Source organism: Delphinapterus leucas, chromosome 2, assembly GCF_059928025.1.
Source record: "Delphinapterus leucas isolate spDelLeu-1000000601 "Yukka" chromosome 2, BTC_Dleu_Yukka2, whole genome shotgun sequence".
Classification (NCBI taxonomy): domain Eukaryota; kingdom Metazoa; phylum Chordata; class Mammalia; order Artiodactyla; family Monodontidae; genus Delphinapterus; species Delphinapterus leucas.
The window spans coordinates 40,337,885-40,351,241 of NC_143130.1; the positions used below are offsets into that span (position 1 = coordinate 40,337,885).

General features: G+C 44.0%; 1 protein-coding gene across 11 annotated transcripts in view; it reads left to right on the forward strand.

Annotated features, from left to right (window-relative positions):
* Positions 1-13,357, forward strand: part of BLM (BLM RecQ like helicase) — a 112,352-nt gene that overhangs the window by 73,196 nt on the left and 25,799 nt on the right. For 8 of the 11 annotated variants that reach the window (XM_089906762.1, XM_022564002.3, XM_089906761.1 and 5 more), the window contains 4 exons: positions 2,861-3,060; positions 3,502-3,694; positions 6,799-6,921; positions 9,063-9,264. In XM_089906762.1, the coding sequence (XP_089762888.1) occupies positions 2,861-3,060; positions 3,502-3,694; positions 6,799-6,921; positions 9,063-9,264 (718 nt within the window). Of the gene's footprint in view, positions 1-2,860; positions 3,061-3,501; positions 3,695-6,798; positions 6,922-9,062; positions 12,853-13,357 lie in introns of those variants that run through there. The other 3 variants (XM_089906767.1, XM_022564004.3, XM_089906768.1) reach the window with 3 other exon arrangements.

The following is a 13,357-nucleotide window of genomic DNA, read 5'->3' on the forward strand; positions in this document are numbered from 1 at the left end:
TGCCAGTGCAGGGGACACGGGTTTGAGCCCTGGTCCGGGAGGATCCCACATAATGCGGAGCAACTAAGCCCGTGCGCCACAACTACTGAGCCTGCGCTCTAGAGCCTCCGAGCCACAATTACTGAGCCCACATGCCACAGCTACTGAAGCCTGCGTGCCTAGAGCCTGCGCTCCGCAACAAGAGAAGCCACCGCAATGAGAAGCCCACGCACTGCACCAAAGAGTAGCCCCTGCTCGCCACACCTAGAGAAAGCCCGCGCACAGCAATGAAGACCCAACGCAGCCAAAAATAATTAATTTTTTAAAATAAATAAATAAATAAAAATAAAAGGGGAGTATATGGACAGCTTGGGGTGCTGGTAGCCTCCTACATAGTGGGGAGGGAGAGTGGTCAGACACTCTAAAGTTACCCCAAAAACCAATAGATGAACCAGTATTATGTAACTAGCAAAATTCAGGGCAGGGTAAAGTGAAGGGGGTGGTATAAATGAGATAAAGCCTCATCTTTCATTGTGAAGGGTCAATAAATAAATGTCAGGTGGTGATTCTGGCCAGTGGCATGACAGCAAGAGTATGGGTTCCATGCAGAGGTAACCACCAGAAGAGCTGAAAACAAGCTATTTAAAAAGTGATTGCCGGTGGCTTCCCTGGTGGCACAGTGGTTGAGGGTCCGCCTGCCGATGCAGGACACGGGTTCGTGCTCTGGTCCAGGAAGATCCCACATGCCGCGGAGCGGCTGGGCCCATGAGCCATGGCCGCTGAGCCTGCGTGTCTGGAGCTTGTGCTCCGCAACGGGAGAGGTCACAACAGTGAGGGGCCCGCGTACGCGTACCGCAAAAAAAAAAAAAAAAAAAAAGTGATTTACGGAACTTCCCTGGCGATCCAGTGGTTAAGACTGTGCTTCCACTGCAGGGGGTGTGGGTTCGACCAGAGATCAGGGAACTAAGATCCCACATGCTGCGAGGCGCAGCCAAAAAAAATTAAAAATAAAAAAATTAAATTAAAATTTTAAAAAAAGTGATTCCCTTGGAGAAGAGTGAGACTAGGGAGGGGAAGGGTGGAACAGAGAAATGTTCCTTTTAATTATAAATCCGCCTGTGCTATATTGTATTTTTTTCCTATGTACATGTATTACTTTAATTAAAAATCTATAAAGCAATTAAAAAATTAGTAGCCTAGATTGGAGTAGGAAGATGGTTTGTTCAGTTTCTCAGCTGTGTCTCCTGGATCTGTACGTTTCTCAGGACAAAGCAACTTTTAATGCTGGTCTTCCTATTCTGGATTCTTGCCTTCTCCTAGTTTGGACTCTTTTGGGGGTACAAGGGGCTGCAGATAAAATAATTTGTTATAAGAATGATACATGATCATTCTACATTATAATGTGTAGAAAACCGAAAAATACAAATAACTCCCAAAAAAACTGCTAATGTTTTAATGTGTGTTTGCCCACAATCACATATTTATCATATTGTATGTATAGTTTCTGTCATTTTTATATAACAAGATATAAGCATTTTCTTATTTTTTATTCTTAAGTAGTTTTTAATTTATATTTTATCATATTGATGAAATATATTTAAATAGTTTTATTTTAGGACATATTGTTCTATTGTAAATAGTGATGTGATAGCCTTTTAAATACACCCTCATCTACATCTCTGTTTGTACCTTTCAGGTACATTGCTTAGTCAGACATTTTTCTGACACATTCTTCAGTTTCTCATTAGCTCTTAGGTGTTTTTTAAGAAAATTGTTTATGTTTCATCCAGATTTCTTAGTTATTCTCAGCATTAGGGTTGGTCCACATCAGCCAGCCGGTTATCAGAGCAGTAGTCCTGCCCCAGGACTGTGACATTTCAGGGATACAAATCACTTGACGAAGGAAAAACTTGAATCATTCAGCATCTATGACCAGAAGCCATCTGAAATTTACAATAATGTAATTATTTGGAACTCTTAAAATAGAGCTAAAGCTTTACAAAGTAATTGTTAATTCTGATTATAATCAGTGTCACAAGCCTTCTTAAGTAGATTGTTATAATAAAATTGTGAGGCTTCCCTGGTGGCACAGTGGGTAAGAATACACTTGTCGAGCCCTGGTCCGGGAGGATCCCACATGCTGCGAAGCAGCTAAGCTCATGCTCCACAAGTACTGAGCCTGCGCTCTACAGCCCGCGAGCCACAACTGCTGAGCCCACGTGCCACACAACTCCTGAAGCCCATGCGCCTAGAACCTGTGCTCCGCAACAAGAAAAGTCACTGCAATGAGAAGCCTGCACACCACAAGGAAGAGTAGCCCCCACTTGCTACAACTAGAGAAAGCCCACACGCAGCAACGAAGACCCAATGCAGCCAAAAAAATAATAAAATTTTTTAAATTGTGTTTATGATGAAAACATTAGTCATTAGTGCAGCGTGGATGTGAAACCAAGGATCCAGCTGTGGGTGGGACTCTCAGTCAGTGGGAGGAGGAGGGAAGTATACAGCCTTGTGGAGTGTTCTGCAACAGTGATATGAAGCTATTAGGGTTTATATGAACTGTCTTTGATTTGTTTGCTCTAATATAATTTTATAAGCTGTACATGCAACATGCTAAAATGATAAGCTTAATTTTGCTGCTGTTTTTGGCCAATGCACGTTATAAAAAGATGAAGAGAAGTACATACAATTATTTTAGCATTCTACTCAAATATTCTTACTTCATGGAAACAAGTGTCTATTTGTGCCATGGTTTTTCCTGCGGAAGAGCTTAGCTATCTCATTTACCCAGACCTGTCCATAAATGGCTTTTTTAGCCTCTTCTGTTAGAGTTATGGTATACCTACATTTACTGATCTAATTTCTCTTACCTTCTTACCAGGGAGTAAGAGTGCAAAAATTCAATCAGGAATATTTGGAAAGGGATCCGCTTATTCAAGACACAATGCTGAAAGACTTTTTAAAAAGCTGATACTTGACAGGATTTTGGATGAAGACTTATATATCAATGCCAATGATCAACCAATTGCATATGTGATGCCTGGAAATAAAGCCCAACATGTACTAAATGGGCATTTAAAGGTATGGTATTTTAAATGTTTATTTTATTTTATTATCTCACAATGAGTAGACAGAACTATTTTACTGTGAACTCAAGTGTCTTTTCCAAAGCTTATGGATACTGAATTTATATATACTGTCCTATATGAACATATTCTATTCTTCTTAATTTAGAAAGAGATCTTAAAATTGAACCCAAGTAATGTAACACCTGTCAAAATGAATTGAGTGGGTTGGTTGTCAGATCATTAAATCATCGTATATTCATTAAATAAACATTTATCAGAAAGCTAGTCTGTGCTGGCATGGGAAATATAAAGATGGAGAATATACAGCCCCGTTCCCAAGGGACTTACTATCTACTTGGCATAACAGAAGTACCCCCAAAAAATGTAATTAAGCATTAAATAAAGCCTCTATGTGCATGCACTCATTCCTGTGCTCTCATTTTCTCTCACAAAGGTAGACTTTATGGAAACGGAAAATTCCAGCAGTGTGAAAAAACAAAAAGCTTTAGTGACAAAGGTATCTCAGAGGGAAGAGATGGTTAAGAAATGTCTTGGAGAGCTTACAGAAGTCTGCAAATCTCTGGGAAAAGTTTTTGGTGTCCATTACTTTAATATTTTTAATACCGTCACTCTCAAGAAGCTTGCAGGTTGGTGTGTGTGAGTCTTCTGTTGCATGGCATAAGTTAATAGGCTAAAAGTTAATCTTGCTAAGGAACTTATCAAGAGCATTAATATATCTCAGTCTTTTTGATCTCTGAATTGAAAGCTCAGAAAAACAGTTTAAACTCATTCTTGAGATAAAATATATTTTTTAAGATATACACAGTACTTTGTTATTCAGACATATGGTATCATTTCAATCTTATACTTCAGTCTAATGCTGCATGTTAGGATGTGGATAATTCTCATCACTAACACCAGATGTCACTTAATGAATCTGTGTGCCTTATTTGCCTGCCTTATGATGTTTACTATGTGTGTACGTGTCTTTGCAATGCGGAGCTAAGTTCCTTTTGAAAAGAGATTTTGTTTTATGCTTCTCTGAATCCGGATCTAGCACACTGCTGTGTCTAAGTATTTTTTGATAAATCCTTGCTGACGTGAGTTATTTCCATGGCTTCAGACAGCTCAACCCAGAATTCTAATAGTAGAGTCCCTGGAAAATAAGTTGGCCACATGGTTGACTGACTAGTGTACATTTCCTTCCACCCTCTTCCTTCATAAAAGCTTATAATCATCACTTCTCTCTCTTCCATTCCCACTCCTGCCACCATAGGTCATTACAGTATTTCATCAACTCTAAAATGCCACATGGTTATTTTATGGACTATTGAGAAAGAAAAAATTCTACTAATTAAACTGTGACACAGTGCTTTTATTGAAAGAGTTGTTTTTACTTTATTTAGATTTTTATCATATATAACTGTGCATATATGGAAAATGCATACAATCAAAGTAGGTTGATTTAAGTACTTGTAAAAATTCACATTCAAAACCTGACTCTTCTGAATTATTTTTTGAGTCAGTTGTCCATGTCTTTGTTTTCCCTCATGTCATCAGGAACATTAGTGACACAGCCTTTTTAGCATGCTCCACTCTGTTCCCCAAAATTTTAATCAAAATCCTTGTCACCCGTTCTAATTTGATGGTGGCACTTTCTTGATGATACCAGAAAGTGTCCGCGGGAGGCTGCACGTCTCTCAGTAACACAAATGTAACACTGCTTCATCTACTTCAGGTCATGTAAAGCACTTGGTTGTTTCTTGCAAGAAACTGTGGAATTGTCATTTCCTCCAGGACATACAATTTGCTTTGTTAATGCCAAATTTATCCCCCGTTACTCCATTTCTGAGCTTTTCTGCATGCACAATCATTTTCTCAGTGCTAATCACAATCTAGTCTTTTCTAACACATTTCATGTGCAGTTCAATTCAACACGTGAGGAACCAGCACTGCAGTGGCGCTGTCGGCATGCCGGCAGCACTGATAGCTATGACTGAGATCTCACATGTGGAGGCAGTGACAGCACAGCTGCCATTTGGCCGTCAGCACTTGTAAGGCGCCTCTTGACCTCAGGAATGCCAAAACGCAAAAAAAAAAGAGTATATCTTAGAAACCATGAAATGTAGTATTTTGTTCCTAGGCTATTAGTGAAGTTTCCTAACTGGTCTCCTTATCTCCAGATGTGAACATGATATTCATTTTAATCTTCTAAATACTTGGCTAAAATTCCAACAGCTCTCCAGATAAGGTACAAATTCTATCAGGAATCTGCATTTCTTTTTATTTTATTTATTTATATTTTTTGGCCACACCCTCACAGCATACAGGATCTTAGTTCCCCGACCAGGGATTGAACCCACACCCCCTGCAGTGGAAGCGTGGGGTCTTAATTACTGGACCGCCAGGGAAGTCCCAGGGATCTGGGACTCCCCCACTTTATCTTCCAGTAACCCTTTCCATAAACCTTCTGGTCTGTCCCACAGGTCTGTTCTTTTCCTCTAAACGTAGAAATGATGTTACAATCACGGATTTGAAATCCACCCTTTGCTCAACTCAGATACATGGGAATTATTACTGCCTCACTGCCCATAGCCAGTGCATCAATAAATCCTACAGACCCAGCCTCCAAAACATGTCCGAATCTATTTCTTCTCTCTGTCTTCACTACTACCCGCTAGTTCACAGCGTCCTCTCTCGCACCTGTGGTGGCTTCCACCAGGCTCTGCTTTCCCCTCTTTCCCTTACAATCCATTTCCCATGTACAGCAGCCAGAGTGATCTTTAAAATAACAGCCTTGTCTAGCTATAAGACTGTTGTTCCTTCTCTACGCAGAAGACTCTTTTTTAAAAAAATTTATTTATTTTTGGCTGCGTTGGGTCTTTGTTCTGTGCACGGGCTTTCTCTAGTTGTGGCGAGGGGGGGCTACTCAGTTGTGCGTGGGCTTCTCATTGCAGTGGCTTCTCTTGAGGAGCACGGGCTCTAGGTGCACAGGCTTCAGTAGTTGTAGCATGTGGGCTCAGTAGTTGTGGTTCACAGGCTGTAGAGCGCAAGCTCAGTAGTCGTGAGGCACGGGCTTAGTTGCTTCGCAGCATGTGGGATCTTCCTGGATCAGGGCTTGAACCCTTGTGCCCTGCATTGGCAGGCGGATTCTTAACCACTGCACCACCAGGGAAGCCCTACGCAGAAGATTCTTAATGACCTACTTGTTAAAGGCAGAGTACTTGCTTCACCCACGTGCAGAAAGACCTGAAGAACAGGTTTGGGTTGGGGGGAAGTAAGAATTCAGTTAAGGCCTTACTGAGTAGGGTATACAAATGTGGAGTGCAGGGGAGAAGTCAGAGCTGGAAATACAGATGTGGGCCTTTTCTGCAAACAAGCATCACCATACTTGTAGCTAGACAAGCCTTGGTTGTGAGAACAGTGGGCCAAGAGCAAAGTCCAGTTACCTCTCGGGCACACTGCCCAGGAACCCCCACTCCGCTTACCCCCATATCCCGTGCTCCCTCCCATTCTCGGCCCTGACTCCACGCACCTTTGCTGCTGGGATTGGACCACAGGCTCCTGCCCTCTGGGCCTGTGCGCTGCCTCTGTCGGCATTTAACTGCCTTTTAGAAAATCAGCCCATGTACCCGGTGCTCTGCAGTTAGTTGGCATTTAACAAACATGTGCTGAATGGGTGAATGAGCATAAATTCAGTGGGTTTTCTCTGGGTGGTAATTTAAATTTCTAATTTTATGCCCATGCACAGAATCTTTATCGTCTGATCCTGAGGTTTTGCTTCAAATTGATGGTGTTACTGAAGACAAACTGGAAAAATATGGTGCAGAAGTGATTCCAATATTACAGAAATATTCTGAGTGGACATTACCAGGTTCAGTATACAGCCAAATATGGGTTTTCTGAAAGCCTCTTTTAATGTTAAACGATGCATCTCACTGGATTAGAATCATGTGGTTTCTGGCTTGTGTTAATGGTCCCTACACCTTGTCACACTGACATCCAGGTTCTCAGAGGAGACCCCAGTGGTGTGCCAGGCACCTCTTAGAGGACACCGGTGCTCAGGTCCCCCAGGGGAGACCCGTTACTGAACTTGCTAACAGGACCCAGAGGACGACCTTTGGGCCCAGGAGTTGCTTGTTCTGTTAAGGCAAGTGCCTGAGGAATCTGGAACCCTGGGTGCAGATCACATATCTGCCACCATCTCACTCTGTAATCCTTGGCAGGCCACACATAGCCTCTTTGTTTTTCAGTTTCTATGTCTGAGGACGGGAAGTGTTATCTGACAATCATGTCTAAAGTTTAAGAGTGGAGTTTAAATGTTTTGGGAAAATGAACATGTAATTGGACTACTGGAGAATCTTATTGTTATTAGTCACTGAAAGAATCTGCCCGAGTGAGTGCATCATTAGTGGACGTTCCCAAAGGTTGCTGGAAGCCTGTCATGTAGCACCTCTAATTACGAAGCTCAACGCTGAGCTATAGAAAGCATGGACGCAGGGAAAAATCGAGAACAAAGAAAAATTTCGTTGTGGGAGATACAGGTGCAGGAGTCGGGCGCCCTCCTCCAGCGTATTGCCATATGCAGACTAGCCAAGTGAAATGTTTCCCTGTTTCTGTAATGGACCACGGGAGAGGTCCTTCTCAGAGTAGCAGGATGAGACATGAGTGAGCATGCATTTCACATTCTGTCTCTCCACGGTCGTGTTTTATCCATTGACAAAACGCCGAAGAGTCAGGTTTTCGTTAATTCCTCTGTATGGTAATTATTCCATAAATCCTTACTTCAAATACATTAACCTCTTAGTGGGAACTTAATGTTTGTTTAGTATAGTAACTTGTTTGGATAGGGATTTTTGCCCACGTAAGGTAGGGCTGCTCTGCAAAAACAGCCCACAGTGTGGTCATGATCACTCCCACTTATTGAGGGAGGACAGAGCCAAGAGCTTTGCCTATCCTGTGTCATTCAATCCTTATAACACTGATTTTATTTTGTTTTTTAATTTATTTTTATTTTTTAAAATTTATTTATTTATTTTTGGCCACACCACGTGGCTTGCGGGAGCTTAGTTCCCTGACCAGGGATTGAACCCAGGCCCACTGCAGTGAGAGAGCCCAGTCCTAACCACTGGACCTCGCTGGATATTCCCCAACACCCATTTTAGAGGGGAAAAGTGGTGAGGCCTTTTCATTTCCTCAAAGTCCCCCAGCTGGGATGACAGCACACTTCACCCGAGCTGCACTGTCTGCCCGTGTGCCCTTCCTACCATGCAGTAAGGTAGGGTAGCCTGAGGGTGAACCAGACCAGCCAGGAAATATCTTCAGAAAATGAAGACCTGGTCACTGTTAACCTAGAAGGAGATTTCGTGCTTTGGGTGTGCCTTGGGTTGCAAATACCTATGGAAATTACCATCTTCTTTGCAAATGTGTGCTTTCATACAGACCCATTTCCTGCATAGTATGTGAAATGTTCACAACTATTATGCAAAGAAGAGTAAAATGTGGTCTAGAATTTTCTGACAGCCATTTACTAAGTAACTATCGCCCAAAGATGAGGTGCAGGACATAGTTATGTTTTCCTTATGTTGGACTTATTTTTTCAGCATGTGTAGAACTATAAATAAAATTGTCTTTTTTTAGCACTTTATACTTTGCAAAGAACTTAACAGGATTAATTGCCCAAACAATAACAGGGACGTGGGCTACAGAATGTGAGCTAATAAAACCTGACATCTCTGTTTAAGTTAAAGAGCATCACACGTTTTCTTAATGAACTCTGAACCCCTTACTTTAAAAATAAATTGCCATTGACTACTTTGGGGCTTTGTGAAATAAAAGAAGTGCTCAGTTCTTGTGGGGTGTTTGAATCCAAATGGCAAGATGCTACAGGAAAGCAGCTGGGCTTTGGCTGAACTGCACTCCGTGTATCTCCGTGCTGTGTATCTCCGCGTAGACTGTAACCACACTTGGATCAGAATGGCATCACGGGTAAATGTCTGCATTGTCCATTTGTAGCTGAGGACGATTCCTCACGGAGAAGCCCCTCCAGCAGCAGACGCACTGGAAGAAATGCCCCTGAGGAGCTGGATGAGGAAACACCCATATCTTCTCACTACTTTGCAAATAAAACCAAAAATGAAAGAAAGAGGAAAAGGATGCCAGCCTCCCAAAGGTCTAAGAGGAGAAAAACTGGTTTCAGTGGTTCCAAGACAAAAGGGTAAGTTCTGCCACCTTTTCTGCAATGTAGGGTAGAAGGGAGAAAAATATAAAAGTACAGCTGCTCTGATTTGCTTTGAAGCATTTATTAAAATAAGCCATTGCCATTGTTAAATGTTGCCTCTCCCGTTTGTGGAGTGAGGATTAAGGTCTGATCCCAAACAAAAACATTTGTTTCAGATTTTTAAGATATCTACTCCTAGGTTGATGATCAAAGTTTTCTAGTTTGCAAAAACTTCTCCAATTTTGACATTACCTTAGGAAAAAAACGTTTTTTTTCTGCCAGTTGCTCTTAAGTGAATTTTCCACCTATAATACTGTAAATCATATACTAGCTGAATAAACAGAGGGGTTTTTGTTTTTTTAAAGTTTCTTTTTATTTATATATATATTTTTGGCTGCGTTGGGTCTTCGTTGCTGTGCACGGGCTTTCTCTAGTTGGCGGCGAGCGGGAGCTACTCTTTGTTGCAGTGCACGGGCTTCTCATTGCAGTGGCTTCTCTTGTTGTGGAGCACACAGGCTCTAGGCACACGGGCTTCAGGAATTGCAGCATGCGGGCTCAGGAGTTGCGGCATGGGGGCCCTAGAGCACGCAGGCTTCAGTAGTTGTGGCACGTGGGCTCAGTAGTTGTGGCTCATAGGATCTAGGGCGCAGGCTCCGTAGTTGTGGCGCATGGGCTTAGTTGCTCCGCGGCATGTGGGATCTTCCCGGACCAGGGATTGAACCTGTGTCCCCTGCATTGGCAGGAGGATTCTTAACCACTGCGCCACCAGGGAAGTCCCAACAAAGGGTTTTGTTTTCTCATCACCCTTATGCTTTCGCCAATACTTGCCACACCGCTTCTGTTGCTGCAGAATCTGCAGGGCCTCCACCCGGAGGCTCCGCACACCCCCTGCCATTCAGTAACACCTGGGAGAGCCAGCCTCCCAAGCTTTGCAGGGTAGCAGAGAAGAGGCCACAGCAGGAACCCCAAGAGGTCAGTCCAGCGCCGCCATCTTCCCTTTCCTACATCTGCCTGGCTCCTAAGCTGGGTTGCACCCACTTTGGGTGCTCTCTGCTTACCAAGGCAGAACAAAGATAGCACTACTGTAAGGTCCTGGTGACGATCCGGGCAGCGTCTTATTTCTTCATAATCACACTGCTTCTGACAGCCCCTTTTTCCTGTTTTCTGCAAGGACATGCTCTGCCCTTGCCTTGTAGGTAAGGTCTGGTAGGGTTGTGACCACCCCATCAGTCTGGAGAATGTGGCCCTAAGCATTTATGTATTGTAACAGAAATGCTTACAGGAAAAGGGAACAAGTCCTCAGGAAACTTGTGCAAGCTGTTGTGGTTTTTTTGGTTTTGTTTTTTTTTTGCGGTACGCGGACCTCTCACTGTTGTGGCCTCTCCCGTTGCGGAGCACACCGGACGCGCAGGCTCAGCAGCCATGGCTCACGGGCCCAGCCACTCCACGGCATGTGGAATCTTCCCGGACCGGGGCACGAACCCGTGTCCCCTGCATCGGCAGGCGGACTCTCAACCACTGCACCACCAGGGAAGCCCTGTTGTGTTTTTCTTTTTCAGTTTTTCTACCTCTTTTCCTTCTGGGTAATAAAGACCAAAAATTGAGTGGGGGAAAAGAAAGGAAGGCAGATGTTACCAAATTGTCATTTCCTTGTTAAGTCCATAAATAGACATCTTGTATGTGCTAATCCTTCTGTTGGGGTACAGAAATTAAAGGCATTAGTAAATATTAGTTTAATTTTGTGGGTTTTATTTATTTATTTTAATTCTATTTAAACTTTTAAAAGAAAAAAAAACTTTACCCATTTATCCTACACCCACCCCACTCCAACCTCTTGCAACCACCAATATGTTCTCGCATCTGCAAACATGGTTTATATATATGTATATATATATATATTTAGGTTCCACATGTAAGAGAGTTCATACAGAATTTGTCCTTGACTTATTTCAGTTAGCATAGTGCCCTCGAGGTCCATCAATGTTGTCACAAATGGCAGGATTTCATTCATTTTTACGGCCGAATAATAATTTTTGTGGTTTTCAGTGTGCAAGTGACCTGCAGACGCTCTTCAGTAGGGACATTTTCTTATTTTCTTCATTTATTCCCCCATCTTGGGAAATACTCATTTCCTCAGGCACTCACACAGAGTAGAAGACCTTAAAAGGCCTCTGTCCAACTCCCTGGGATTTATCATGAGAAAGCTGAGGCTTCCTGAAGCTTCCCCTGGGGAAGGTTTATGTGAAGCTGTCCCCAGCCTGGTACCAGTCTCACAGGTAGGACTGGACACTGGCTCACCCAGGCCTGCCTGGAGCACTTTCACTGTTGCACGTGGTCCACGGAGATTCCTGAAAACCCATCATGATCTCCTCATTGTTGCTAGTTAGAACAGAGTAAACCATTGGCTCTCTTATTGTTTTCACAACTTTTGTTGATAAGATGGAAGCACTTTGCCCTATGGCCTAGAACCTAAGCTAGTAAGTAGTAAAACTCATATTTGTCCAAAAGCCAGTACCACTTTTGTTTTTTTGTTTCTGTTTCTTGCGGTACGCGGGCCTCTCACTGTTGTGGCCTACTCCCGTTGCGGAGCACAGGCTCCGGACGCGCAGGCTCAGCGGCCATGGCTCACGGGCCCAGCCGCCCCGCGGCATGTGGGATCTTCCCGGACCCGGGCACGAACCCGTGTCCCCTGCATCGGCAGGCAGACTCTCAACCACTGCTCCACCAGGGAAGCCCCAGTACCACTTTTGATGCTAGTTTTTAATTAGCCCGTGTGTTTAAGGTGGGATTATTTTCTGGTCCCTACTGGCTAAAACCAGGAAGTAGTGTAACTTTGCTTTACCCTGTAGCAGCCTCTTTGTATCTGTGCCCCGTTATCCTCGTTTCCACTGAACCACTCTGCAAGGTGGCTTCCCACGTGTCCAGGCTGCTCACCTAGCTGAGGATCCACACAGCCACAAAATAAACGTGGCTCTTTGCCAGAACCCTTAACACCCCACCCTACCCTCAGAGTTTCACATCTTCAGAAGAACACGCAATGAACTGGTTGTGTTCTGGGCTCTGAGTGGGAGTAAAATGGATGACTCTGGTGAAATAGAGGCTGCTGAAGGCAGATTCATTCTGCAAATCAACATAAACAGCAGGTTTTTGCTGGGGACTTAATATCTCAGCAGGAAATCAGCATAGGGAAATTTAAGGCTGCTTCTCTGCTGGTTTAGCACATCTTTGCCAGTTCTGCAGTAAAATTGCCCTCGAGCAAGAGTTTTTAAAAAACCACTCTTCCCTCAGCCCCACCAAAATGTCATTAGCAGACTGGTGGCCCTCATACCCGGGCCCCTAAATTCAGAGATCAGATCAGAGGCCACTTGTGTGCCTGATGGAAGGGAATTAACACCAGGCATGAATTCAGCCTGGTTACAATGGGGCGGGAAATACTCGTTTAGGGAAAGGCTAACATGCTGACCCTGTGATTTTTTTTTTTTTTTACCATTTATTTTCAGCGGAGAGAAAAAGCTGTTATCTTCAGATCAGTGGGGGAAGTGAGGTGCTGGAAGGACTTTGTAATAGGCTGTGGCAGGGGCCTCTCACCCTTTCTTATTTTTTATTTTTATTTTATTTTGTTTTTGCGGTACGTGGGCCTCTCACTGTTGTGGCCTCTCCTGTTGCGGGGCACAGGCTCCGGATGCGCAGGCTCAGCGGCCATGGCTCACGGGCCTAGCCGCTCCACTGCATGTGGGATCTTCCCGGACCGGGGCACGAACCTGTGTCCCCTGCATCAGCAGGTGGACACTCAACCACTGCGCCACCAGGGAAGCCCTCACCCTTTTTTAAAGGCAGCGAGTGGGAAGTGAGAGCAGGCAGATCTTGGAATGTAGACGAGCAAGCAAGCCTCTGGCAACGGGGCCCTGACAGAGATGTGCCAGGCCCCCGCTGCTGCGGGCCCGGGGAACCACATCTGCAGCCTTCCCCTCTGCAGGAGGAGGCTCGCTCTGCTCTGTCTCCACCCACCCACAAAGCCCCCTTCCTCTGGACTGTGGGAGCACAGTAATTCCACAGTGTCTATTGTCTGGGCATTGAGGCCTTAAAACAA